This window comes from Chrysemys picta, chromosome 7 (assembly GCF_011386835.1).
Source record: "Chrysemys picta bellii isolate R12L10 chromosome 7, ASM1138683v2, whole genome shotgun sequence".
Taxonomy (NCBI): Eukaryota; Metazoa; Chordata; order Testudines; family Emydidae; genus Chrysemys; species Chrysemys picta.
Window position 1 is genome coordinate 113,411,774 of NC_088797.1, and position 26,847 is coordinate 113,438,620.

General features: G+C 37.5%; 1 protein-coding gene across 9 annotated transcripts; it reads left to right on the forward strand.

Moving 5' to 3' along the window:
• The first annotated feature begins 847 nt into the window (after positions 1-847).
• On the forward strand, positions 848-26,833 carry FAM204A (family with sequence similarity 204 member A). 9 transcript variants are annotated; one of them, XM_065552382.1, is made up of 8 exons: positions 848-1,032; positions 3,426-3,701; positions 4,715-4,805; positions 5,432-5,468; positions 6,078-6,177; positions 9,340-9,429; positions 23,968-24,074; positions 24,603-26,833. In XM_065552382.1, the coding sequence occupies exons 2-8, from the start codon at positions 3,441-3,443 to the stop codon at positions 24,652-24,654; spliced, it is 738 nt and encodes a 245-aa protein (XP_065408454.1). In that variant the 5' UTR covers positions 848-1,032; positions 3,426-3,440; the 3' UTR covers positions 24,655-26,833. The 9 variants fall into 9 exon arrangements, with proteins under 9 accessions (XP_065408454.1, XP_065408458.1, XP_008164530.2 ...); XM_065552386.1 differs by having other exon boundaries at positions 922-1,032; positions 3,426-3,575; XM_008166308.4 differs by having other exon boundaries at positions 994-1,080.
• Positions 26,834-26,847: the final 14 nt, after the last annotated feature.

The window sequence follows — 26,847 nt, forward strand, 5'->3', positions numbered from 1 at the left end:
TTGTGCAATTTTAATTAATGGAAAGACACCTAGAGTTTGGGATGGATGCTTATTTAATGTTTGTCTACAGTAACCAAGATCCCTGGGATGTTTTTGCCTGGAGCGACAGTCATGACTCTGACTAAGTCCATCTTACAAGGCATTAAAACATCCCGAAACCCCTCCAGGAGTGATGCAGGCAGTGATGCTGATAACTTCACAACACAAATCTCCCCATAATGTACCCACTGTGCTTGCTGGTAACACACCTCCCTATTACTTCCCTAGAGCAGAGAAGTGTCCCAATTATTAGGGTGCTTTGTAGCAGGGATCTTATGGGGGTAGGGTGACCAGACAGCAAGTGTGAAAAATCGGGACGGGGGTGGGGGGTAATAGGAGCCTATATAAGAAAAAGACCCCAAAATCGGGACTGTCCCTATAAAATCAGGACATCTGGTCACCCTATATGGGGGGCAATTTTGTGCAAGCTGGACCCTCGTCATCCAAAGGGAGTCTTTAATCTTAGTCCAGCCCATGCTTTGCTGCACCTTAGGCTACCCACATTTGTCACCCTTGCCTGTCAATTGCCCTTCTCTCCAAATCTACCCATGTCATGTTGAGGTAGAGCACAAGGGATCCCCAAATGAGGGAGTCTCTCCCTAGCCCTAAAGTGAGGGTGTCACTCCTCTCCTCTCCCTATAATACGAACTTCCCAAATGAGCAGCCTCTCATCTCCCAGTCGCACCCTGACCCCAGCTGCGAGGGGGTGTTTGTCTTCCCCCCAAATGGGAGCCTCTCTCCTCCAAGGCGCCCCCCAGTGCCTCAGCCCCAACCCTTCCTAGCAATGGTGGAGAGACCCCCCCGCGCCGAGGGTGGAATCTCTCTCCTCTCCCTCCCTGAAGATGGGGCCGGCCTCTCGCTGCTTGTAGTTCAGCCCAGCCAAAACCAGGCCCAAGCCGGTTGGCATGGAGACCACGGCGAGCGGAGGGAGGCGGGGCGGGCCAGCAGCAAAGCAGCCGCTGATTGGCTGGGGGAAAGGAGCCCAATAGCAGGGTAAGATGTTAATGAATCTTCAAGATGGCGGTGAGGTAAACAGGGCGGGTGAGTGGCTCCCGCGGTGGCTGCCGGTGCCGGAGGGGCAGCAGGGAGCCGGTGCGGGGGGAGGGAGCGTCAGTTCATTGCATACGGGCGGCACCTGACGGAGGAGGGAGTCCGGAGGTGCAGCGCGGGGGTAGCTGGAGGTGGGGGCCGCTGGCTGAGGGGCAGGGTAATGGGGGAGGGGTGCTGGGGGGCAGGGGGTGGGGGTTGCTGGGGGAGAGGCGGAGCAGGGTAGTGGGGAGTTGCTGGGGGGCAGAGGGTGGGGGTTGCTGGGTGAGGAGCGGGGTGGAGGGGTGCTGGGGGGCAGTGGGTGGGGGTTTCTGGGTGAGGAGCGGGGTGGAGGGGTGCTGGGGGGCAGTGGGTGGGGGTTGCTGGGTGAGGAGCGGGGTGGCGGTAGTGGAGGGGTGCTGGGGGGTAGTGGGTGGGGGTTGCTGGGTGAGGAGCGGGGTGGCGGTAGTGGAGGGGTGCTGGGGGTAGTGGGTGGGGGTTGCTGGGTGAGGAGCGGGGTGGCGGTAGTGGAGGGGTGCTGGGGGGGCAGTGGGTGAGGCGTGCTGGGGGGCAGTGGATGGGGGGTGCTGGGTGAGGAGTAGGGTGGTGGTAGCCGTCAGAGGGGGCTGGGTTGGTAGTTGGGGGAGGGGTAGGGGGTGTTTTTGCATTCCGGGAGGGTGGAGGTTTTAAGATGTGGGGGGAGGAGGGAAGGGCACTTTGGGGGAGGGGTGGGGTAGTGGGCTGTGGAGGGGGAAGGGACAGGAGAAGGGTGGAGCTGGTTTTGTCTTTGGGTGGGCAGAGCAGGTTAGGTAGGTGGGGAGGGCAGGGCTTGGCTTGGCCTTCATATTGGTCCTGGATGTGAGGTTCATGGTTGCATATCAAAGTGCTAGGACACTGTGACACGTGGTAAATGTCAAGAGGTTCTGGTTGAACCTGTAAACTTCTTCTAAAACCCCACCTAGCATGAGCCCTCTGTTGCTTCTGGAGGGGAACCTGCCTTAAAAGAATCCAAAAAAAAGGAGGCCTCTCTCCCTCTTTTCCTACTTACCTCTTCCAAAGTAAGCCTGATTTGGACTGTAAATCAAATCCAAACAACTTTTGAGAGTGCGGGCTGGGTGGTGCTGTCCCAGATAGCAGTTGCAGGAGGAAATGAGCATGAGAATAATAAGCTTTGTCATACCCTTCATTGAGAGACACTATAGGGGAATCATGTTAACTTGTACCTATAAATATCTACTTAAGTTGGGGTTTAGCTTTTTTAAAAAGTTACTAAGTCATACCATCGTTGGATTCAAAAGAAAACAGCACGTTATATTTTTCAGTCCGATTCAATGCTGACATAAGCTGCACAAATGTTGCCAAATTGTATTAAAAGGCAAATAAATCAACCACACCCATAGGTATCTTAGAAGTAGGTAACATCTGCCTAGGATCGCCTGTGCACTTGCTGCCTTTGGGTATTGATCCTTTGTGGCCATTTGTCAGAATCGTCCATTTCTGATCAAATAGCAGGTGACTTCTTTCTTTCTTTCTCCCATCTGTCATGGTCAGGCAGTTTTTTTTTTCCTCTTTCCCCCCTTTTTTTTTCCCCCCAGACCAAGTCTCTCCATTGGGAGGAAGTCACTTAATTAGTTTTAAGATAAATTTGAAATTGTCTGATGCAGATTTTGCTCTAAGTTATACTAGTGTAAATCTAAAATAACTCTATTATAGTCAAGATTTACAGTGGTGCAGCAAAATAGAATCTGGTCTTGTACCACTCATGATTTACGTTTTTGTGTTGCATAATTCAGTGAAACACAGGACCAAATTTTCAAAAGTGTGTGTGCAAAACCAAACAAGCACTTTTAGAGACACTTGACTTACAGTTCCAGGGTACGCACAAATCTGACTGTACACACTTCAATAGCATCTAGCCCTTAATGTGTCTCTCCCAAGTGTTTTTTTAAATACTCATTCATGCACTTTCACAACCCTTTGATAATTGTGTTCTCTAGATTCAGGCAGTATGACTTATTGCATTTTTAAAAAAAAAATCTTGAGTTACAATTTTTCTATCCTTTATATTAAAAACCCAGTTTAAAATTATAGGAGAGCAAAAGGACCATTGTGTAAACTGTCCTCTCTACAAGTGTTAAGACATTCTGCATTAATTCTAATAAGCTTGTCTAAACCACTTAAAACATCTAATGGAAGAAAGATTATTTTTTGCTTTTTCCTCTTGTCAAGAGCATTTAAAATATTTGTAATGCCGTATTTCATTATTTCTAATTCTCTGCATCCACAGAGAAAATAGAATCTGGGTAAATTCATATGAAGTGTATGTCTTCACAAAGATTTTTTTTGCTGTTTTGCTCTAGATTTTAGACTGAAAGATGTGGAGTGGGCTGTTGCCTCCTGGTGTGAATGAAAATGATGTTGACTTGAGTTCTGATGATGGAGACCCAGCGGATGGCCCTATATCTTGCTCCAAGGAAGATAAAGGAGATGAGGATGTCAAAGGAGTTCAGGTTTCTGATTTTCAGACAAATAGACCTGAGAGTATCATTGAAAGTAAATCCATTCCTATAGCAGTGGCAGATGAAGAAAATGAATGTCAAGAATGCCCTTCTGGAGTTTCTTTAAAAATGTGGAATGTGGGTATTATTAGTTGTCTTCAAATGACCAGTGCAAAAGTATATCATGTTCAGTAGTGTTGTGGCTAATTTTTATTTAAGTGAAGGGGCATACAATGTGTAGGATAAAATAAAGCAATTTGAATCAAATGTAGATTGCCATGACCCTTTGGAACCAATTTTAACCTAACAAGCTGCTAAGAGGAATTTTTTTAATGTAAATTTTACTTTTGCTTTCTTTACAGACTGGTAAATTAAAGCCCAGGGGAGAAAAATAATATAGCACAACCACTGCTTCTTACAAAGTTTTCTGTTCACTTCAGGGTCTGAGCACCTGAACTTCTTTTCAACTGGCTTCTGTATTGTTAAAGATTTGTAATTCTGCATATTATCCAATTTCCTGAATATTTAAGATGTACTCAACAAAAAATTGTGTCCTTCAGTTTCATGTAAGCCCTGCCATTCAGTAGGAAGTTGGGTAACAAAACCTTAACCATTTTCTTTGATCTGAACATGTTTCATATGGGGAAAAAAAAGATTGGAGAATTCATACTTATGAGCTGACCAGTCTACACTGATATTTCACAGTAGGCCTCTAATTCTGAATAATTATTGCAAAAAACTAGTCGCTCATCTCTCTCCATAGTCTAGATAGCCAGTTATGTAAGAGGTCTGCTTCCAGTCTTCCTTGGACATTCACCCATTATCTAAACTGACCTCAGAGGACTTTATGAACATGCTCACTGTTGCACCCTTAATGTGTTTCAAGTTAGTTGTGTACCTTATAATGAAGATTGGGATGCAATTCTGAAGAATCATGGGGACTAAAAGGAGGAGTGGGGGCAGAAAGTCAGATCATATTAAGTGGTATGAAGATCAGAGTCTGTTGTGCGTAACCTTTGCAACTTAGTACCAGTAGAATTGAACATGCACTGTATAAGAGCCTTGGTATAGTAAGAATTAGAATTTTGGGTAATGTTTTCAGTATACTTTTTGACTTAAAAAAATTCTGAGTTTGCTTTTTCCTCTTGTAGAAATTTCAGGAGCTGCAGAAGAAAAACTTGGAAATGAAAGTCCAAACAAATCAGGGAAACAGGGGGAAAAAGAGAAAACGTTACAGAAAAGGTATTTCATTTAACTATAGAATTAATACCAAATGCATTTTGATTTACTAAAGAGAGTTGGAAAAACTATTTTTTCAAGAATTACAGTGAAAGACCAGGCTGGAGGGCACCATTGATGCCAGCATTCTGTGCCTATGAACCAGACACTTTTGTTGTGTGACTATTATGGAAACGGTATAGATTTATATTTGTGCCACTTGCAAGGAAATTCAACTTGTAAACATTCTTCAATTAATGTTGATTTATCAGGATTACCAGTTAGCTAAAATGTATTTCAGTAATCCAATGACTCACTCTTGCTTTAGCTTTCTAAATACAATTGTCTATTAACAGATACTGTATAAAGTTCTTATTATGAAAACCCTTACTACTGAGCGTAATCCTGTTGCTTTAAAAACATTTTAGGAAGTAGGCTCTATGGCACCAATCCTGCTAATGGGGTCTGCCTAAATGGGGTTCCATTAACTTCTTGGAACTCTGGGGGGGGATCTATTGGTACCTCAGGCCTTAAAGATTACTTAGTAATAACCTACACATTAATCTTGAACTAGTCTCTTGTAATGATTTGTACCAGACATTTGTGAATGTCTTTAAAATGCATTTGATTTCTTCATTTTTTCTTTTCAGAAAAACTGAAAAAGAGCATAAAAGAAGTGATTGAAAGGTATAAAGTCAATATAATTATCTGAAGTGTGTTTGTAAAGGGACATTGCCAGTAAGAATGAGTACAAAACTTGACTAACCTTAGGGCCACATACTATCTTTGGATATCTGTAAGCAGTTTCCAAGTCAGCCAGAGTCTCGGGCAGTCAATGGCCGAATTTGACCCTTAAAATTATTTGATGGGGAAATTTCTTGATTTAACAAAAATTGACTTGGGTAGAAATTAAAATAGGAGAGGAGGGACTTAATTTATTATTACTTAACCCATAGTTATGACGACTTACCCTCAGTTGCACTACTTCTATGTGTAGTTACATGCAAAGTTAAGTGCAGGGTTGCGGCTTTACGTGATTCAAGTACAGATAGTATGAAGTAAACAAAAGGAGCTGTTAATTTTGTTGCCATTAGAAAGTTGAGTAGGGGGTAACTTTTACCAAATGGGGGAACAAAAGATTTTTTTTTTTCCTTCTGGCTTTTAAAAGGTTATTACAAACAATGGTGAGTTTAAAAATACATAGCTGATAATGTTAACTGCTATTCATATTTTAACTGAATAATCAGTTTAATTTACTCTGTGCTTAGTACCAAGTTGTGTTTGTCTGTTTTTCAGTCAGCAGTCTTCAAATGAAGGTCAATGGAAGGAACTCTCACAATACTTTGGAATTAATGATAGGTTTGAATCTCTTGTGAGCAACAGGGCTGCCCAAAAGGTGATTGCTATTCATAGTTTCTTAGAAGTATGATGACAATGATATATTATGACAAAACTAAAATCCAGCTATAACTGAAATAAGAATAAGCAAAAAAGTTGGTTGAAGGTGAGTAAATAATCATAGACTTCTATTAGAGAGAGAATTCTATGTAACACTTGTAATACGATCATCTAGTTAGACAGCACACGCAATTTATAGATATTACTTATATTGAAGAATTGCTACACTTTCTGTTGACACAATATCCCTAGGTATCGCCTTCTATTTCTCTCTCTCTTTTTTTTTTTTATTTTTTTTCCCCTCTGTGATATACATAGAGAAGTTCACATCTGATTTGGCTAGGGTGAATTTCTTTTAATTTTAAAATACTTCAGCTAATGCTTTTAATTGAAAACAATGGAATTGTCTTGAGGTACAGGCATTAGTTATCTAAAAGTGATACTTCATCGGAAGTAGTCTTTTGGATTATTAAAACATTTATGTTATTAAAATGTATTAACACGGCCAATAATTCTCTTAGCAATTTCTGGCGCTAATTATTATTGATTGTCATCAGTAATGTCTCATTTTCAAAACCCATTTATCTCTGTAAATTGTGTTCTTTATGGCAGTGGCTCTCAATCTTTCCAGACGGCTGTACCCCGTTCAGGAGACTGATTTGTCTTGCGTACCCCTCTTTCACCTCACTTAAAAACTCCTTGCCTACAAAATCAGTCATACAAAGCACTAACAAAATCAGTACAAACTAAAATTTCATACAGACAATTACTTTATACTTCTGTATATACTATACACTGAAAAAGTACAATATTTATATTCCAGTTGATTTATTTTATAATTTTCATTTTTACCATATAAAGCAAGCAATTTTTCAGTAATAGTGTGCTATGACACTTCTGTATTTTTATGTAGCCTGTTGCAAAACTAGGTAAATATCTAGATGACATGTACCCCCTGGAAGACCTCCGTGTACCTGCAGATGTACGTGTACCCCTGGTTGAGAACCACTGCTTTATGGCATTATTTGGTCAGTGATGTTTCTAGCCAAGGTTTAAGTAATTTTTATAAAACCACATTAGATTTTCTAGGTTACATATCCCAAGCAAAGTGACTTTGATCCCTGTTTTCTGAGTCCTAATTCTAGGCAAACATCTGCTCATAATTCTCCTTAACTGAAACCACAGTCTTGCACTGAATTCCTCAGGTTAGACCTGGATAATGGAGGGGCCTCGGCCAGCAAAATGTGGAAGCTCTCCAGCTGAGATGATTAGATGAATTGTTTTTGTTAGTGCTGGCAAACTGTTAATTATATCTATTAATTTCATAAGTCATCAAATGGAATTGACTGCCACCACAACTTTGAATTATTTTATTCAATTTTTGTTCTTCTCTGACTTACATCTTCAATGTATGAAAATGAAAGGAAAAATCCTCTTAACAGTATTTCTCAGTAGTAACAGATGTTATATTTTCATTTATCATTACATCTTTAAAACAAAGTAGGTTAGTTGACCAGCTATGACATATTATTGTACTTTAACAATATTTAAATCTAATCAAGAAATGGAAGTCTCCTTCTTGATTTGGAAAAAGATTTTTTTGGTGGAATTTTTAAACAATCTCCTTGTGGACATCTGTCACGGATCCACAGATCTGATGCTCTGGAACAGTCCCTGGGAGAGAACCCCTTTCAGGGGGCCGGGTCCCCCCCCCGTCCCCTAACAGACTCACTTCTTCACTAGGGTAAGTCATTTGGCTTTACTGCCTCCTTAGACTGAACCTCAGCCTTCAGCACCCCTGCTTCATGCGGTGAGCTCCCTTCAGTGAGTCCGCCTGAGCTAGAAACCTGAGAGAAACTTGTACACCTAAAAGGAGCAATGCATCCTCACCTTTGGCATCTGCAGTGACTCTCAGCCAGCATTGCAAAACCAGTAAGGTTTATTAGATGTTTGGAACACAGCATAGAAAGTCCTTGGTCAGCACAGAGAATGGGAAGTTACAGCATGGTCCCTCATGGTCAGCCCAGAGCCCTGTGACCCCTCTTTTGTCCCTGTTTAAGAGAGTCTCAAGCTTCCAGCAGCCAACTCTTAACAACCCCCCACTTGGCCACTCCTCAGTCCTTTTTTCTTGTTCCCTGGGGAAACATGGCTGGTTTCCTGCAGAGGGGTGGGCCATCCATGAGTCTTAGTTGCTAGATACCAAATGTCCAGGCAATTGGAATGGCCATTGTCTGGCAATTGGACTCTCCATACACCAGCGGCCATTGCCCTAGACAGCTATGTGTCAGTTACACCTGTATCTCTGGGTCTCTGCATAGAATAAGCCACCTTCTCCTGCCATACAGCATATAGGGGAAACTGAGGCACACACTATAAGTCATACAAAATATTACAGAAAATTACCACTCTGGCAACCTCAGTTCCACTCCTATATTCCTTCAGAAATACTACAATTGGAATCTTCAACAAATACAAACGTACAATTTTTTAAAGAGCACAGATGTATTTTATATATATATTTTTTAAACTGTCATTGGTCATCCTTAATTTGCAAACATTAACTTTAGACAAGTTAGAATTTGCCTCTGTTATTAGGACACTTTTTTCTTGTATTCAGAAATTTAAAAAATGTAAAACATTTTTTTCCCTTTCATACCGTGATTATTTGAAGACTTGGACTTAGTAGTACAGCAAAGTGGCATGGTGCCAGAATTCAGTTTTGAGATAAAGATAAGATCTAAGAACTGCAAAGATACAGTAGTAATTGCCATTCTTCATGTTACCTGACACATGCACTTCACATTTTATTTAGGAAAGCTTCAGGGATGGAATAGATAAGCCATATCTTGAGATGAAATTTTCTTGTGACAGGTATAAACTAGTCCATATATATATATTTTTAACTACAGTATTTACCCTACACATAAGGTGGAGCTAATACAATGATTTGTGCTCAGTCAGCCTTTCAGTGACTACTTAATGATACTATCCATTACAACGCTTAGACAAATGTGATTTGTTTTACATGGAAATTACAGACGTGTGAAATAAATATAATTCTGTTAAACAGATGTTTAAAATGTACGTGAAGAGTTCTCTCTATAAATCCTATTTCCCCTTCATTTTGGCCTGAAGATGTTTGCCATTTTTTTTTTTCCAGTCTGGTCTTGAAGTCAGCATAGACAAGTCTGTGACTGAAGGGGATATTGAGAGAGCTGAGGAACTGAGTAATAGATTAGCCACTCGTGAGGTAAGTTGACCTCGTTAAATACTACCTCTTAGAACTCTTTTAACTTTATGTATCTAGTCATAAGTCATTATAATTTAACCAAATACTGTTAAAGATTGTTCCTGGCATCTTTTCCTTTTGCTGCTGCTTACATAGGCTTCTTTCAGCCACGACCTATTATAGCCACAGATGTAACTTTAGGACTGTTTGGACAATGATATCTGTATTTTCAATGGCTCGAGTAATATCTATCACAAGAAGACCTGAACACATAACCCCTAAAAGGATTGGTCTCAGACAAACAAGTTATTGTGGAGCCACATTAGTAACGCCATAGTTATGACTATAAATAGTTTTCTGTAATAATCCTAAAATTTGAACCTTCTTCCACATCAGTTTCTCAAGAAATTTCAGATGGAAAGTAGTTTTCTTATTAATATTCCGTACCTCAGACTTTGCCTCTCTTTCCCACCTTAACAAAATTTATCCTCTAGCAAACTGGATTAGAGAGCTCAGAGATATAGCTATGTAATAAAAAGGGTTTTTTTGTTTTGTTTTGGAATAATTGTAATTATTTTTGTTTTTAAGAACATATCGCAAAATTAGGTTGGTCCAGAAACTTCACATCTTTTATTACATTGTTTGCAGTGGTAGCTAGTGTGTCTGAGTAATTGTATGGCAGGTGGGTGACTATTTGTAGAATTAACTTATTAACTTTGATCTTTCAAAAGGTTTGTAAAATGCTGACAGAACTTTTCAACTTTGGTAGTTAACCTGTTAGATGCCTCTGTGAACTGGGATTTAGAATGAGAAACCACACAAATAAATGTGTGTGTATGGCATCAGCAATGCATCATTAGAGTCCAGCATAGGCAGCTGGCCTCCGGCTTCCATGAAGGCAGAGGGAGGGTGAGGAAAATATGAAGAAAGAAAATATTGGAGAACAGCTCAGAAGCCAGGGAAGGGAGAACAGTCAAAGGTGGCTTTGAATAAAGAGAAGAAATGGTTTGTATGTTTCCTCTTACAAGGTTTTCCATTTTCCTGCTAGAACATATCTCCTACCTCCTGTGAATCTTCCCATTCACACACACGGGTTGGAGGTTTCAGGTCTGTTGGAAAAGCCACTAGAATTCAAAGCGTTTTTGAAAGTTTAAAAATGAAGAAGGAAAACACTACAATTTACTTCAGATTTTCACATAAATGTTTTTAACATAAGAAAATTTCCAGCCAAACTTTTGTAAAAATAGAATTAAAGCTGCAGTTGCTTATCAGTTAAATTTAACACTGTTCAGTATACCATTCTAGTTACCCAGAGTTTTGGAGGCTAGGAAATTTATACTTAAGGTCCCATAAATAACTTAGTTAAATTCTGACTCTGCCTCAGCATCTGTCCTCTAAATATTTACTGGAAACTGCCTTACTCAGCCACTGAGGGCACTAGTAAGTAACTACCATATGCTATCTACATTTCCACTAGTGACTGGAAAACCGTCACTTCACATAGCAGATGTTCTTAAGTTTGTAATTATACTATCGGCCATGTGTCTCCCTTTTTGAGATCACCCACCTGCTCAGAGTGAAATGTGCCAACATCTCACCTATCCTTTCAAGTACAGTATAAAACCATTCCTAATATATCTCCTTCCAAGAAGAGACCTGAAATGCACCATTTCCTCATCTACTTTAATTGGTTAGAGTACAACAATCAATAAAACATGCTGCGATTTCTGTTCAAATGTTTTGACTACAAATGCACATTAATATAAAAAGTTACAAGTTTTTGTACCATTTATGATATACTATTATCTGAATTGGATCACTGTTGTAACTGGGCAAGGGCCACTAAAGTTAAAGAAATGAGTGTGTAATCTTGAGATGTGCAAGTTGGAACGTAGGAATGATGATTGGAAGAAGTTTGGAGCTATGTGAGGCCAGAATATGGAGTGACTGCTGAGTCAAAACTAAATGGGGTTGCAGTAGAGAATTTCCAGTAAATGTTGGCTAGCATCAGGATCAGCGTCAGTTGAACCCATTTTTGTTTCTGGTTGTCATGGATGTGATAAGAGAATAAATGAAGGGAGTCACCTTGGAACATGCTGTTCACTGATGACTTAGTGATATGTGTGGAAGATTGTGAGGCCCTGCAAGCCAGTTTTGAACAGTGGCAATGTAGCTTTGAGCAGAAGGGATTTAGAGTGAATGTTGGTAAGACCAAGGCTATGGTAACTGAAGGAGGAGGACTCTTCATAAAGGCAGAGAGCTTAGAAGAATGAAAGAAGTTAAATACCTAGGATCAGTGGTTATTAATGATGGTGCCCTGCTGAGTGATGCCCGGCATCATACTAAAGCTGCTTGGTGCAAATGGTGAGAGCCGATCCCAGTTCTGTGTGACGAAAAGATGAATGTATAAAACTGGAATTGGACCCATCTTAATGTATGGAATAGAGATTTGGCCAACCACAACAAAGTAAATCAGTGTGCTCTCCACCACAGAAATGAAGATGATGTGGTCAAATGGTAGGACACTCCATGATAGGAAATGAAATGATGTTGTAAGGGACCTAATGCAAGTTGCTCTAATTGAACCCACGTTGAGGGAGGCTAGGCTAGGCTATGTTGGTATGGGCATATCCAGCGGCAACTTGAGAGTTCTATCAGTAGGATGGCTCTTGCAGTAATTGTGGATGGAAGATGACCAGGGGGAGACCAAAGATTCAATACATGAGCCAAATATCAGTGGACCTCAGAGAGACCAATCTGTATGAAAGCCTGGCATACAATGTTGAGTTTTGGAAGAAGGCTAGAAAAGTCGCTGACCCCAAATTGGGAAATGACAAGAAAGAAGATGATCGTTATCTGAATTGGGTAGACATGGGATTGTACAACACCTAGCATATTGAGTGCTATCATTACATATTATTTGTGGAACCTTAGCTCCAAGTTGTTGACTTTATAGTATTAGCAGGTTCTAAAAACAAGAATACGTTTGAAACAATGTTAGTGTTCACAGCCTTCATTCCATTTTGGTTAAGGTGGTTAGTCTGAATAAATAATACGTTGTGAGAGAAGGAAAAGGCAAATGATCGTGGCCCTGATTTTGCAATGCGTTTCATGTGGGCAGTCTCCCAGTATCTTCTGTGGGACTTTACACAGGTGCAGGGATTTGCCTATGCGAAACTCATTGCAAGAATGGTTCTTCTTTTGTGACTTACAAAAAGAATCTGCATGGGTTAAGGTGGGTCTCCATAATTGTGGGAGCCGGGGGGGAAGTGCTATCTTTTGTTCTGGTGAAATCATTTATCTAGTAACTGATTGCATAAAGAGCCAAAGAAAGGGTGCAGTTATGGGAGCAGCTGAGTCAGAACACTATTATCTCATAGACCAGGTACAGACTAATAAAACAAAATTGCTTTCGCATTTTTAAATATTGATGCAAACATCCATGTGATCTTCTCCCGTCCCATTCTGAACTTTAAAAAAAAAAATCCTTGTTTTTGTGAAATGCTACCTTTTTTTTTGTAGAAAGTGAATTAATTCTAAAAAATTACCCAATTTTTTCAGTCTACACAATTTAAGCTATTAATGTTACTTTTCTTTTCACCTCCAAATGTTGTAAGCATCAGGAAATGGTTCGAGCCAAACACAGAGAAAGATCTTGACTGTGTTACAGTATGGCACCCATGAAGGTGATAAAAAACGAGTTGAGCTGCTGTTTCTCATATACAAACTGCATTATTTTACATTTTATTTCTCTTAATTATTATTCCTGAGCAGTGTTGTATGAGGATATCAAAAATAAGCTGATTCTATTTGGGGTACAGCCCCCTTGCAGCCCTGTGGAATGTGTGTTAAGTGGGTGGGTGTTCTTTTGGAAATCAGGTGTATAGATTTTTTTTTTTTTTTAATCAGCACCATTTTCTTTCTCAAGAAGCAGTGACTGGAACCTGCTGATAAAGCCTTTGCTTTGAGGCACAGATCCCAGAGTTCTTAAAGCTGTTTCCTGCTTTAATAAGTGAAACTAATTTTTGATGTATAACATTTATAAGCCTGTGAAACTGATAGGGCAGCATCAGCATTTAGGAAAACGAAGCCAAAAATAAAGAGATGACTGGGAATAGGCAATGAAAACATGCCATAAAAAAGCTAGGGAATGCCAAAATCATGCTGTCGATGTGCTATCATTATGACACAGTGAGGGATGATTTTTGTGAAATCTGATTCCCTTAGAATCCAAGTGATGACTTACAGAATGTGCATAATCTGGAGACTGGTTGGGTGGATCACTGAAATTCACATCCCTGAAACTCAAATGATACTGTAGCAAGGGTTTTTCTTTTCTTTTTTTCTCCATGTAACACTTGTTGCAGGGTATTTGGGGGCACACATTGTCATGTTGTAGGATGAGGAGTAAGTCTGGAAGCTGGATATTGTCTATATTTCTTTGATGAAAATACACCTGTCAAGGAATGGATTGCTGTTTCAAGAGAGATTTTTCATAGCACTGTGCACACAATTTTCTTTGTGCTCTTAAGCCTGGTTGTTGGATTGTTATGGGCTAGCAATTGAATGTGGAACATATAAAATCTGATTGCTTTCATCATGGGGCAAAATTCTCCAGGGTGTGTCTGTTACTATCCTTAAGTCAAAACAGATTCAGATCTTTTCCAAGACAGCTTGGACCTTATAAATTCTAATTTTCAGTGCTAAAATCGTTTACAATATCAAAAATTATTTTTTAGTAAACTTTTTTTAGTTCTACAGTGTGCATGAGAAAAAATTTCTAGATCAAAATTAGCATGTGTATTGTGGCAATTGTAGAGTGAATCATGTTAAGGTAAGGTGTTTCTGAGCTTGGAATTGGATATGATAGTGCGTGTGCTAGGAAAATAAGCAAGAGAAAGTAAAATTGTATGTCTAACTCTTATTGATCAAATATTTTTTTAAAAGTGTGGGGGGAGGAAGTATGACTTCAATAGACTTCAATGCATCTCCTCACAGACAGACCCACTGATGTTCACTCACAAGTGACTATGCAGGGATCTGATTGTAAGATTGTGGACTACATGTGTAACCTCCCTTGATGCAGCTACATGAAATTAATTATTAACAGAAATGTAGTAAGTCTGTGGCTGGTGAAATTCACCCCAATCCCTTCACAAAGATTTCTACTAAGAAACCGTAGAAACTCTGTATGGTTTGGCGTAATGAACACACTCATTTTGTGGTCATTATTCCACTTTATAGGCTGGAATAGTGATGGCAGTTCTTTTGAACGTCCTTTGAGAGTCTGAGGGCTAGTGGATATCTGTAAATGCTGAATGCAGGGCCCATGGATTCTACAAGTCCTCTTTCTGATTCTTTTGCCCACCATGGAGCTCTAGTGGTTCAGTGATTCTTGGGCAGGTTCTCCACTATTGAATGAATTTCATTCTGAGAGTATACTTCATAGAATATACTACTGCAGAGGCGCAACCTCATCTGTGTGGGTTATATACTTCTAAATCTAAAAAAGCACACACAATTTATCTAGGGTTTTTAAATACTCTATACAGCACTGGAAAACATTTCTGCAAAGCATGCATCTTCCAAGAAACGTACTTTAATTACTATGTTAAGAATGGATAGTTTTAATTTTCTTACAATTTGCACAATATAAATATTCACAGTTAAAGTGTATTTTATTGTAATCCAAGTGCTATCTTTATCATATCCTAATCTAAGACTGTAAGCATTAGCAAAGTGCTCCATGTTTTAAAGCTCTGCTGCTTGAATGTAGAAATGAGTACCTAAGGCCTTGGTTGCAACATCGTATATTTAATGATAACTTGTTTAACCTGAGAGATATCAAGAAAAGTATTGAATATTTATATAGGAGTTATCCAAGGAACCTTGAATCTTTTTTTAGAATGGATATTGTTGAAAGAACGAAGTTAGCATGGTCAGCTTTGCAATGTTTGTATAGAGATTCCCTGGATTTCATAAAACATTGTTTTGTGGTGGTATATAGAATATGCTAACCACGCTTGCTTCGGTAGCAAGCTTTGAACACATACCTAATATGACTGAGAATCCTTCTAATCAATAGACATTTATTAATGAAGTAGACTTCATTCTAACATAGGCTGTTACCTTAAATTGCTATGTGAATGGTTCACTTACTGTACTTGTTGGACTTTTCAGGCACTCCTTTAAATAAGTCAATATTGAGAACTTAGAACACCTCTATTGACTCTGCATAACAGTAAATGTACAACCTATGTAAGAGTTATTACTCAAATTACTTAGTAATATCACATCAGTGTAAACAACGTAATCTGTTAAAGATGTTCACATTTCCTTTACATGCTTGCATATGTTGAGATATGAATATATATGTAAGGCTGTGGCTATTTAATTCTTTGTAAACTTGTTCTAAAATAGATTTTGCATGACCTGAAAAGAGATCTTTTCAATACTTCACCCTGAAAATACTTTACACTGTTCTTCGAGTGAACCATATTTTTCTTTAATGTTGTCATGCTCAAATGTTTTGTTCTGTCTCTGGAAACAGAACGCAGATTTCTGTATGGCTCTAATAGTCCTGAGAATTATTCTGGCTAAAATTCAAACTTTTCATTTCACTTGTGATTATTGTGTAGCTATTATTGCTGCATAGGTGCCACATTGTCTAAGAGTGCATTAGCCTGAGGGCAGTAACTTGAACACAATAAAATTATCTTGACCACATTAGATTTACCTGTCAAAAGAAACCTTAAAAATATTGTGTAATTTAGAGTACTAAATTACTGAAACAGTTGTCAGTCTTTAAATAACCTGTTTTGACAGCACTATTCCTATGTGTTTAGCTTAGAGGCTTCTGGCATTTTGGTGAGAAGTTTCAAAAGCTATAATTTACAAGTGTAAACTGCATTATTGTAATAAAGCTTAAATGAAATGTATGCATTATAATCAAATTAATTAACCAGTCATTGGGATACGATTCTCATCTCCCAGCAGAGCTATTCTGTTGAGCTTTCTATCGACTCTGATTGTGACATCATTTTTTGACCACTTACTAATAATTGATGAAATTGTCCTCATTTGGAAGCAAATTCTAGCTTGATCATTTAGATTGGGGAGCACATGAGCTAGGTTCCTAAAACTATCTCTGTATTTTAAAATTTGATCCTATTGTTAAAGAAATAGTATATAGCTTGCGGTTGCCAAGTCATACAAACGTCCCTCTGTTAGATATACACAGGGTAAATTAATTGCATGGGGAAATGGCTACTCTACTACCACTACTATGAATGGAGTTGTATTTCTGCATTTATCTACCCCATTCAGAATTTACTATAATATGTGTAGGTACCCAAAGTGGTTGCAACAAATTTAAAGATTATAATTGCACAACAGTTAACTTAGGCTTCATTTATATTAAAAGACCTGGAAAAAAGAAGAGTAGAGTTTATTTTGTCTTGGTGATGGGTTTTTCCCCCCTAACATTTAGTAGAGGTGCTTCCAAATATCTTTCTTCATTAAGATTGTTTTCTTTTAACCTTTGCTATATGACAGGGTTATCACCTAGCATTACATTCTTATGCTCCTCTAATTATGTATATCTTTTCTTAACAAACCTTAAAAAAAGATTTCAGATGTTACAAGTCTAATTAAAGAGACAGACAAAGCCGAGTTTATAGTGTAGATTTTTTCTGCAGTTCAATTAATCAGCATGTTTTCTCTTTTAATTAAAACCATTTTAGTAAATTAAAGCCCACAGCAAAACACATATATAATTTGTTTGTAATTAGCTCTTAATTGGTGGTAGTTGAAGCTTAGCACCCTTGGTTTCTTTCTTCATGATTGCCATTTTATTAGCAGCCAGTCATTAATTAATCTTTTTTTTCTAATTAGCTTATAAAACTGTTGATGGCACATTATTGTAAATGTGATTTTAAGTTCAAAGCTTGTTAATAAGCTTTCTTACTTAGAAGAACAGAGATAAAGAAATTGCTGAAAACAGTACTACAGTTCTTTTTTTTTAAACTGCCTTTCTTATAAGGGGACTGTGTAAAGCATCTAACAGCTTATAGTTAATTTTTAATGCTGTTTTCTCATGAATGGAAGAAGTTACTTCCATATAAATGTTTAAATCTAGAAGAGAGCTTAAATATTAGAACATTTTTCTGTCCTTGCTACATTAGTGTCATCTATATATAATTTGATGTTTTAATATCCAGCATAAAAAAACAACAAAGGTATTACAAACTATTTTACAGTGAAAGTTGAGCACATCCTTGAAAGCAGACAATTTTCACTGCAAAATTCACTCAATATTCTTGTTTGCTTTGTATATTTTATATACGTCAGCAATGGATAACATTCCATAACATAAAAGGAGAAAATCATTGCTAAAGGCAAAGCCTGAAATAACTAGATTCATATTTGATGAGAAACTGTAATACTGTATTAAAAGGCTGTTTGGCTTCTCTGGTATGACCATAGGATGCTTCAGGACCTGTTTGAATAAAGATGTTTTGTAAAAGCCTCTGTGGGTTTAGCATTTTATAGATCACACCTAAATATGACATTTCTGGAGCAGTTCTTGAATCTGCTATCTCATTACTTGTATCGTAGAGAGTTTGTATTTTAAAAATGACTTCTCATTTGATGAAAGGTCTCTGCTGAATAATATTCCAAATTAAATATCTCAAGATTTTCTGGAAAGTTTTCTGTAAGTTACAGTAAATGTCTGTTGCAACTCAATAAAAATGTTTTCTGTCTTGCCGCCTGAACTTTACATACGATTTCAACTTCAGCCATTTCTTTGCTTGTTTTAAAAGTGTTTTATGATGCTGTGCAAGAAACACTAGAAAGGGATAGCTGACAAGGAAAAAATTAAAAATTGGATAAAAAGTAAATGAATAATGTCATATTACTAAAAAGATGAGAGGCTAATTTGTGCCGACTTTTTGCTAATTTTGTTCAAGCCTCAAAATGAGGAGCTGTCACCCGTTCTGTGTAGCACTGATGACAGTGCCAATGATCCATGAAATAAGCTGCCGCTGGCTTTGTTCTGATAAGAATGAACAAATCTGCACAATGTACGGCTCCCAGAATCTCATTTTCATACTTGCATGCAGGCTAAAAGAAATAAGCTGTTTGCAGGCTTGATTAATCAGACATTTGAGGGTTTTTTGTCTCTTTGATCTCTTTCGTCTCCTAGGTAACTTGCTTGACATTAATGTTGAGCTTGAGTAAAGACAATCAGGAATTGTAGACCAAACTGATATAAAAATTAAAGACCTTAACACTTTAAGTACTCCAGTAATGGTTCCGCTTTACTTCAGAAAACATCTGTTTTCATTTAATTAAAGAACAAAAGAGAATGGCATAAATATTTTTCATAGAAACCTGTTATTCCATACAAAGTTAAAGTATGATAATTGGTATTTTTAAATAAGTGCCTTGAAACTATTCAAAAAGAGGGAAAGCTTTAGAAATTTGTCACAAGGTAACAATTTCAGATGAGTAAAATTTTATGAAAAATGATGGATAAGAAGTTTGCATTTATGCTACATTAAGCTGATAGAGTAAGATATTTGAAATGATTATCGGTGAACTTTAATATGGAAAGATTTTTGCCTCATGGTAACTGAGTTGATTAAAAAGTTTGTCTTAAAAAAATCTATACTATGTTACAAGGATGAGCCATTATATCTGCTTTACTACCCAACATGATTTACACACTTTAAACCTGTAAAATTGAAAGGAATTTAAAAAAAATGTCGCAGTGCGTTTGCTTGAGGTTATGCAGACGCTTTTACAAATCTTCCAAGTGGCTGTAAAGATGAATGCCTCAAGGGTCTAGCCAGGGCCCTGCTTTTCCAACCAGCTAAAGCCCTTATCTTAAATCCAAGCAAAGTACCATTAATCTTTTTGAAAGACCTTTTATGGCTTTTAATATATCCCAAATTAGAACATTTTACACCCTTGGTTCCTGAAATATGGTGATAAAAAGCCTTTAGAGCTTAATTTTCCTTACTGCGTGCTCTGACCAATTTGCAGTTCTTTGTGATAATGTTTAGACACCTTAATTAAAATGCAGCAAAATATTGGATGTTCTATATGGAAAATGCTGATACTTTGGCTACACAAGAAATTGTTGTATATATTTTTATTCATGTTTTCTTACTTCTTACAACATTTTATTTTGTTGAGTTATCTGATGACCCGAAATGTTTGTGCTTTTTTTTTTTTTTTAAATATAAAATCCATTGACCAAGCTTTTAAGGATTTCTTCTGGGAGGGGAAGTGAAGATGTACGTCTGGGTGTGAATGGGTATAGAAGATGCTTAGTTTGAATAAAATGTTTGTGTATGTTTAAACACAACATATTTATTTTTATGTTTTGCAGACTAGGCTTTATGTTGCCCTAAAGTGATAGCATTAATACTGCAGAACATTTATTTCCCCTCTTTCCACATATACTACAGAGGATCTTATTATCCCATTTTATTTCCATACTTTCGAAGATGGAAGTATTCATTCTGCCTTCACAGAAACAGACTATAAGATTTTTTTAAATACATTTATAGACATCAGTTATGTAAGATTGTGTGTATATTGATGTTAAATAGGCCCGCTAGAATATATTTTAAGTGTATACTTGTTAAGGAATAACTTTTAGTTAATTCATTGTACTAGAACGTAAAATTCAATCCCAAAAGGACATATTTAAAGGCACAGTTCTTCTGCTGTGAATTCATTGTCTACTTAGTCCTCTGATTGCTCTATTTATTAAGTTAATAAAATGATTGTGCTTTGTCACATAAATACTCATTTAGTGCATTAAAATCTACCCCTATTCCTTTAAGTTTCTACTGTAACTTCAGGAATTTGTTAGTTCATTAAATCTGGATTATTTATAAATGTTGCTGGGATTTTAAGGTATTTAATTTTTTATAGCAAAAATTTTAATGCTTGTAAATACACTGAGGCTTGGTCTACACTACCCCCCCTAATTCGAACTAAGGTACGCAACTTCAGCTACGTGAATAACGTAGCTGAAGTTCGAAGTACCTTATTTCGAATTAGTTCAAACTTACCTTGGTCCACACTCGGCAGGCAGGCTCCCCCGTCGACTCCGCGGTACTCCTCTCGGCGAGCTGGAGTACCGCAGTCGACGGCGAGCACTTCCGGGTTCGACTTATCGCGTCCAGACTAGACGCGATAAGTCGAACCCAGAAGTTCGATTTCCAGCCGTCGAACTTGCCGGTAAGTGTAGCCAAGGCCTTAAATATTAAATGGCTGCGTGTCAGTAACAACGTTATATTTTAGTTAGTCTTCGTGTGATATGCTTTGTGACTAACTTCAGATTTTATAGTTCAGATGTCAGTCTGTTGAATTACTGGATTGTTAATTTTTGTTAATCAAAACATCATTCTATGGCTAATGATGTAAAATATTGGCTGATCACATGATTGATTTGGTGCGTCAGAGGACTCCAGCAGGACATATTTGTGACCCTTAAAAGGTACAAAAGCTAGATTAGAGAAATGTTTAGCTTTAGACTTTTTAAGGAATGAGTGTAATACTCAATGCTCACTTTTTAGCTATTTATTATTTGTGTGATAGAAACGCTTAGGGCCTCAATCAATTATCAAGAACCGCTATTGTGCTAGGTGCTGTACAAACAAATAACCAGGCTGTCCCTGCCTCAAAGAGCTCACCATTTAGGTTAAGGGGAAGACACAAAAGGTGGGTGAGTGAAACAGAAAAGCAGGGTGGGTGCGAGAGTGGGAAACCAGATAAAAATAAAAGAAACATCTTGAGTAATAGGCAGTAGGTTCAATTCACCAGCTGCCCAGCTGTTAGTGTTTTGTATGCAGTCTTTATAACATACAGGTACCAGTATTTCACTGGTGAAACAAGATCAGTATGCCACAGTCAACCTTCCTTTTCAGATTACATTTAAAAATACTGCATTCTGGGGGTTTGATTCATGGCCTTAAGAAGTACAATTTTCACAGAAGTAAATTGCAGCCCTACCTGCATACGGACAACAGACTGAGCTCTATATGTGTTGCCATGACAAATGCAGTTTCCAGTCATGTTTTCAGTAGTCTGAGATCCCTGTTCTGTTATCTGGGCCTTGCACCCTGGTATCTTTTTTAGATGCTTTTGTTTGCAGTCTGGGTTGTGTAAGGCAGTCTTCAATTGGAAAGATGCTCATTGACTTCAGGCTTTGGATAGCGCCTTGAGTGTGTTGTTGCTGCAAGAAGCAGCAACTTGTTCTAACGTGTTCTAGCAGTCTTCGCCAAATGAGTTTTCTGGTTGTCAGGAAGAATAGGAGTAATTTTGAGAAGAAATTCTTCCATGACATTATATTTTTGCTGGCATTATTTAACATCATGCACAGATATCACAAAATTCAATTAAAATGAGCAGAAAGTTAGGAATGTTCAGTAAAGGAAATCTTTGAAATTGGCAATTTCAAAATTGTTGTCTGGCATTATTCCATCTTGTCTTTTCTCTGACATATACCATGGCATCCATTCAATTCCCCTTGGGTGAAAAAGTTTGTAAATACATAAATAAAATGGCATCCAACTTACATCCTGTCAAAAGCTTATTTGAATAACATGCATGTTAATTACCTAAATAATGATAATCTAGAGTCTGATAATATGAAGATCATCTTAACCTATCGCAAATTATCTCTAAATACATTATTTCAGTCAGCTTCTCAGTAGAACATGGCAACCATTTAACAGTGTGTAGTAGCTCGAGATAGTTTCGGATGGAAGTGAAGAACACTTAAATAATTGGATCTGTAGGCAGATACAATATAATTTTCTAAATTAACATTTTGGCCAAGATGCTGGTAATATCCTCACTACCTCCATTCCTGCAAAAAGTGCTATGGAAGTTTTTAATCTCCACGTATGGGCAAGAGTTAGAGCCATGCTGGGGCACTGGTTCAGTAATGTTCTAAAAAGGGGATTACTGAAACATATCACTACTATTTCCTGCAGCATGGTGGGTTTTCCCTGGAGGTCTTCTGCTTGATATTGGTAAGGCCTGACACTATTTATCTGAGAAGATCAGCTTGAGGTGTTATGGGAATACATTATTTAGTTCTGATAAATCTGTTGAAGATCAAATTACACATTCTAACTTTTTCCAAGGTTGATTTCCATCATATTATGCATTCTGAAAATTGTGATCTGCACAACACAATATGTTTCACTGAAAGGAATTTTCTGTTGTCTTTACTGACTCAGAGTATGTCACGAAAGCAACTAACAAGATGAAAGTAGAGTTGGTCAGAACATTTTCAAAACATTTTTCATCAAAAAGTACTGTTTATCAAGTTAAACCATAAGGCTTCTGAGGTCCACAGTAGGCAAGAGCGGGAGAGACGTGAACTAAATACCTAATTTTCTTGATCCAAAAGCCAATGATTCAACACAGTTCCGTTTTGCAAAATGTTCAAAAGATTTTCTTCCAGTTAGGAAAAAAAAAACAAATTTTGAAACCTCAAATTATCATGAAATGCAGTTGTCATTCTCTGGCCAACTTGAGTTGTAAAATAAAGCAGCTCCTTTCTTTCTCTTTCACCTGCACCATCCTAAACACCACTTGAGCCACATTCATCCCTAGGATTAGTGGAAATAATTCCCATTGAGTCGCTGGAAATTAGACACATTTATAGCAGGATACCAAACCTGTGCATATTACAGTGTTGTCAGTTATTCTTTCCTGATCAGTTTCTGTATCTAACATGTCTCTGGCACTTCCATCACTACTGAATTTGGTCTTAGTTTGAAATATACACTGAATACTGAAACACTCAAAGCAGTGGCTAAAATTCCAAGTTTTTATTACTTAAAAAAACTGTCCAGGTTGGTTGGCTACAAACTTTACATATCTAAAACTTTCTTGTCTTTTTAGTTCATGTGATTATATGAATAATTTTCATTCTTTAACATGATGTATTAGACAAAAAAATAGACTAAGGAGGGTAGCTGATGCTCTAGTAATGCCCAATACATACGCTCTTTCTTTTTGCACTTGTCTCATGTTATTGAGATTAGCCTAAAATCCTGCCTTCACCAGTTCTAAAGTGCTTTAAATTTCATATGTGAAAGGTACCGTATGTGAGGAAATATTAATTTTTTGAATTTACAAGTATACCATCTGTTGGATGGGTGGGATTTTTCAGAGCTTTGAGGACCCCTACTGTTCTTGCCCACCATTCTTAACACTGCCATCTTTCTGGCTGATGAGGGTGTGGAGGTGGGAACAGACAAGAATCATTGCTCCTTCAGTTCTAGTTGTCTTTTTTGGACCGAAGCACGCAGGGTAAAATGGATCATCTGTCTCTCCCATAGAAAATCTGGTCCTGTTCAGTCCTATGAGTACATCTGTCCATCTAATTTTTCAAAAGATATCGTAACTCATGTTAGCCCATGGGAAAGTGTCTAAAACTAAATTACTCATTGATAGGCCTCATGTTTGATGTAAACCATTTGCTTCTGTTGACTTTTCTTTCTGTTCCTTCTCACCCCTTCTTAGCTCGGCGTGAAAATTGCTAAAGCTGTTGCTTGTCGCGACTTTGTAAAAGCCAAGCAAGATACGGAGGCTTCCCAAGAAGCTCGAAAGAAAAAGAAGCTTGCCTGGGGGTGCGTCATTTGAGTACAATATTCAGTATTTGTGGTTTTGTTGGCACTAACTGGATTCAATAGAATCTCAGTTAATGTTTCCTTACTTCAAATAGACTTGTGCTGATCCTTGTTTGTTTAGTTTGACCTGATTTTTTTTCCTGAATAGTGAATCGGACTAAATATATACACCTCTACCTCGATATAATGCTGTCCTCGGGACCCAAAAAATCTTACCGCGTTATAGGCGAAACCGCGTTATATCGAACATGCTTTGATCCGCCGGAGTGTGCAGCCCTGCCCCCCCAGAGCACTGCTTTACCGCGTAATGTCAGAATTCATGTTATATCGGGTCGCGTTATATCGGGGTAGAGGTGTAGTTGTTACCACAACTGATAAGTTATTCTAATGTTTATATTGCCTTTTTGTAATTAGTAGGGTACTAAAAACCAAATTCTGATTTTTTTTCATTTAAGTTAAATGTGTTCTCTTGAAAACTCCCAAATATCACTGTAGTGGTACCTAACATGGTTTTGTGCTTCATTTCAGATTTGAAGCGAAGAAAAGATGGGAAACAAAAAGCAACATGGGATACATGTAGTTCTGTCTTGATCTCATCTGAAAGTAAAGCTGTTTAAAATATAATTATTGGGGGTTTAATACAGTATGTGCTGCCTCTTTTATGCTTGCATAACTAAATCTTGAACAACTAAGCAAGACTGATAGTAGTTTAAAAAAACTAAGCAAACCTGTTTGTTTACTTATTTCCTGTAATGCTGTTAGATTTCAATATCTTGTTTCAAATTCCTGTTAAAATTGTAGTGGGAATAGATATTTTATTATTTTTAATGCACACAGAAACTTAACATTCCACTCATGTTCTCCAAATGGAGAAAATTCTGTATAACACATCTCAGGTCTGAAGAATTGTGGAGTCTGGTCAAGATTCCCGTAAATCTGGACCCAAATATTCAGTGCAGTAAGGTTCTGTTAGGTGGTCATGGCTTTTATAATGATAAAATATTCATGTCAGTGATCCATGGGTGTGGGTAAAGGGACAGGTTCTTAGTTTAAAAAAAATCAATATCTTATCAATTATACATCTGATCTACTAAGTAGTACAGATCTTATCACAGTATTGTTTTGAGGCTGCTCTTTGAACCATTTGGATACAAGATATCAGTTGATTGAGTTGAAGGTATACCATGAAATGCCTGAAGAATACCAGAATATTGACTTTTGTGACCTTACCCAATGCTCCTTTTATTTAGTTGTATTAAGTATGAAAATAATTTTAAATTAAGCTGTTGTCTATACTACTAAAAGTATCTTATCTTTGTATTATTTATTTATGTGGCTAGATGAATCGCAACAGAAAATTTTAGTCTGAGAGTTCATGAAGCGCAATGTTTAGATTCACTGGGTGGATCTAGTATGCCCCATGTCCTGGAACCACCCTCTTGAAAACCCTTTCAGTTTATCCTTCCTCACTTACTTCACATGTGTTCAAGTTTTAAAATTCCTATCTTGTCAATGGGACAAAATGTAGAAATATGAATCTTGAAAATATGTAAAATCTGTTATGTTGTGGAGTTGATCAACTTACACTCGAATATCAAATGCAAATTTTATTCAGTGCCAGATGTTTTATAAAAGAATTATTCTTTGAATGCTTATGTTGTAAGTAATAAGAATTGTTAATAATATTTTCTCAAAATCATTCACAGTGAAAAGTAAGGACACATTCAAGACTAGCAATAACTTTTTTCCCTGAAGCTTTTGCATATATGTTTAGTCATCAAAATGCCTGAAATGAATTGGGAATGTAAACCTCAGTTGTTGTTAAACAAGATTAATATGTTTCAGGCCAAAGGTTTGGTATTAACATAATGGTGATTTACTATTTAAGAACTTCAGGCTAAAACAACTTGCCAAAGAATAGTACTTTGAAGGTTTACGGCACCAATTCTAAGACCTAAGGTTTGTAGTCTAACATGGAATAGGGCATTTTTTGGTAGCCCTCGGGATGTTGGGTATATTTTTTTTTCTTCCCCCCAGCAGAACATTGTACTTTCATAAAGATGAGAGTTTGCAATATGGTAATCCTAGAGTTAGCTGTAATTAGTTATGATGACAGAGTTAAAGACAACTGCCAAGACTGTAAACCAGTGGGTAAACAGGTTTCTGAAACAGAACATCATAAAATTCAAACTGTATTTTAAATACATGTACCTTTTTTGGAAGACCCATTGGCATGGGGAAAGGAAGCAAGTGGTATGTAGTCCTCATATTATTTACTTTATAAATTTACAAATACATAATATATAGTCTGTGTATGTATCTGTATTTTTCCCACATGGATTAACATTACATTTAAGACATTATGCCTATGAAAATGGGAAAATGCCTTAGTTGTCCTTGGCACCCCACCTAGAAAAATACTATATGAAGAATTTTTTTCTGAATTTCAAATGTACCAGAATTCTACAAAAATTCCTATCTGAAAATTCAGGTGAAGCCATTTTTACTGTGTATAGCTTGTTTATTTTTTTAAACAGATGGTAAATAAATGTTAGAAAAAGATGGCCTTTTTATGTGCTATCCACTGAAAAAGCCAAATGATGCTGATTATCCTGTGCCCTGAAAACAGATTAATATGATACACTTTTTGGTACTTTAATAAAGTTACCTCTATTTTAATAACTGAAAAAGAAATGGTGTAAACTTCAGCTTAATAGTAACTGATCTAGTTAATAAATTGTTGACATATGTGCATCACACCAGAAGGAGCAGT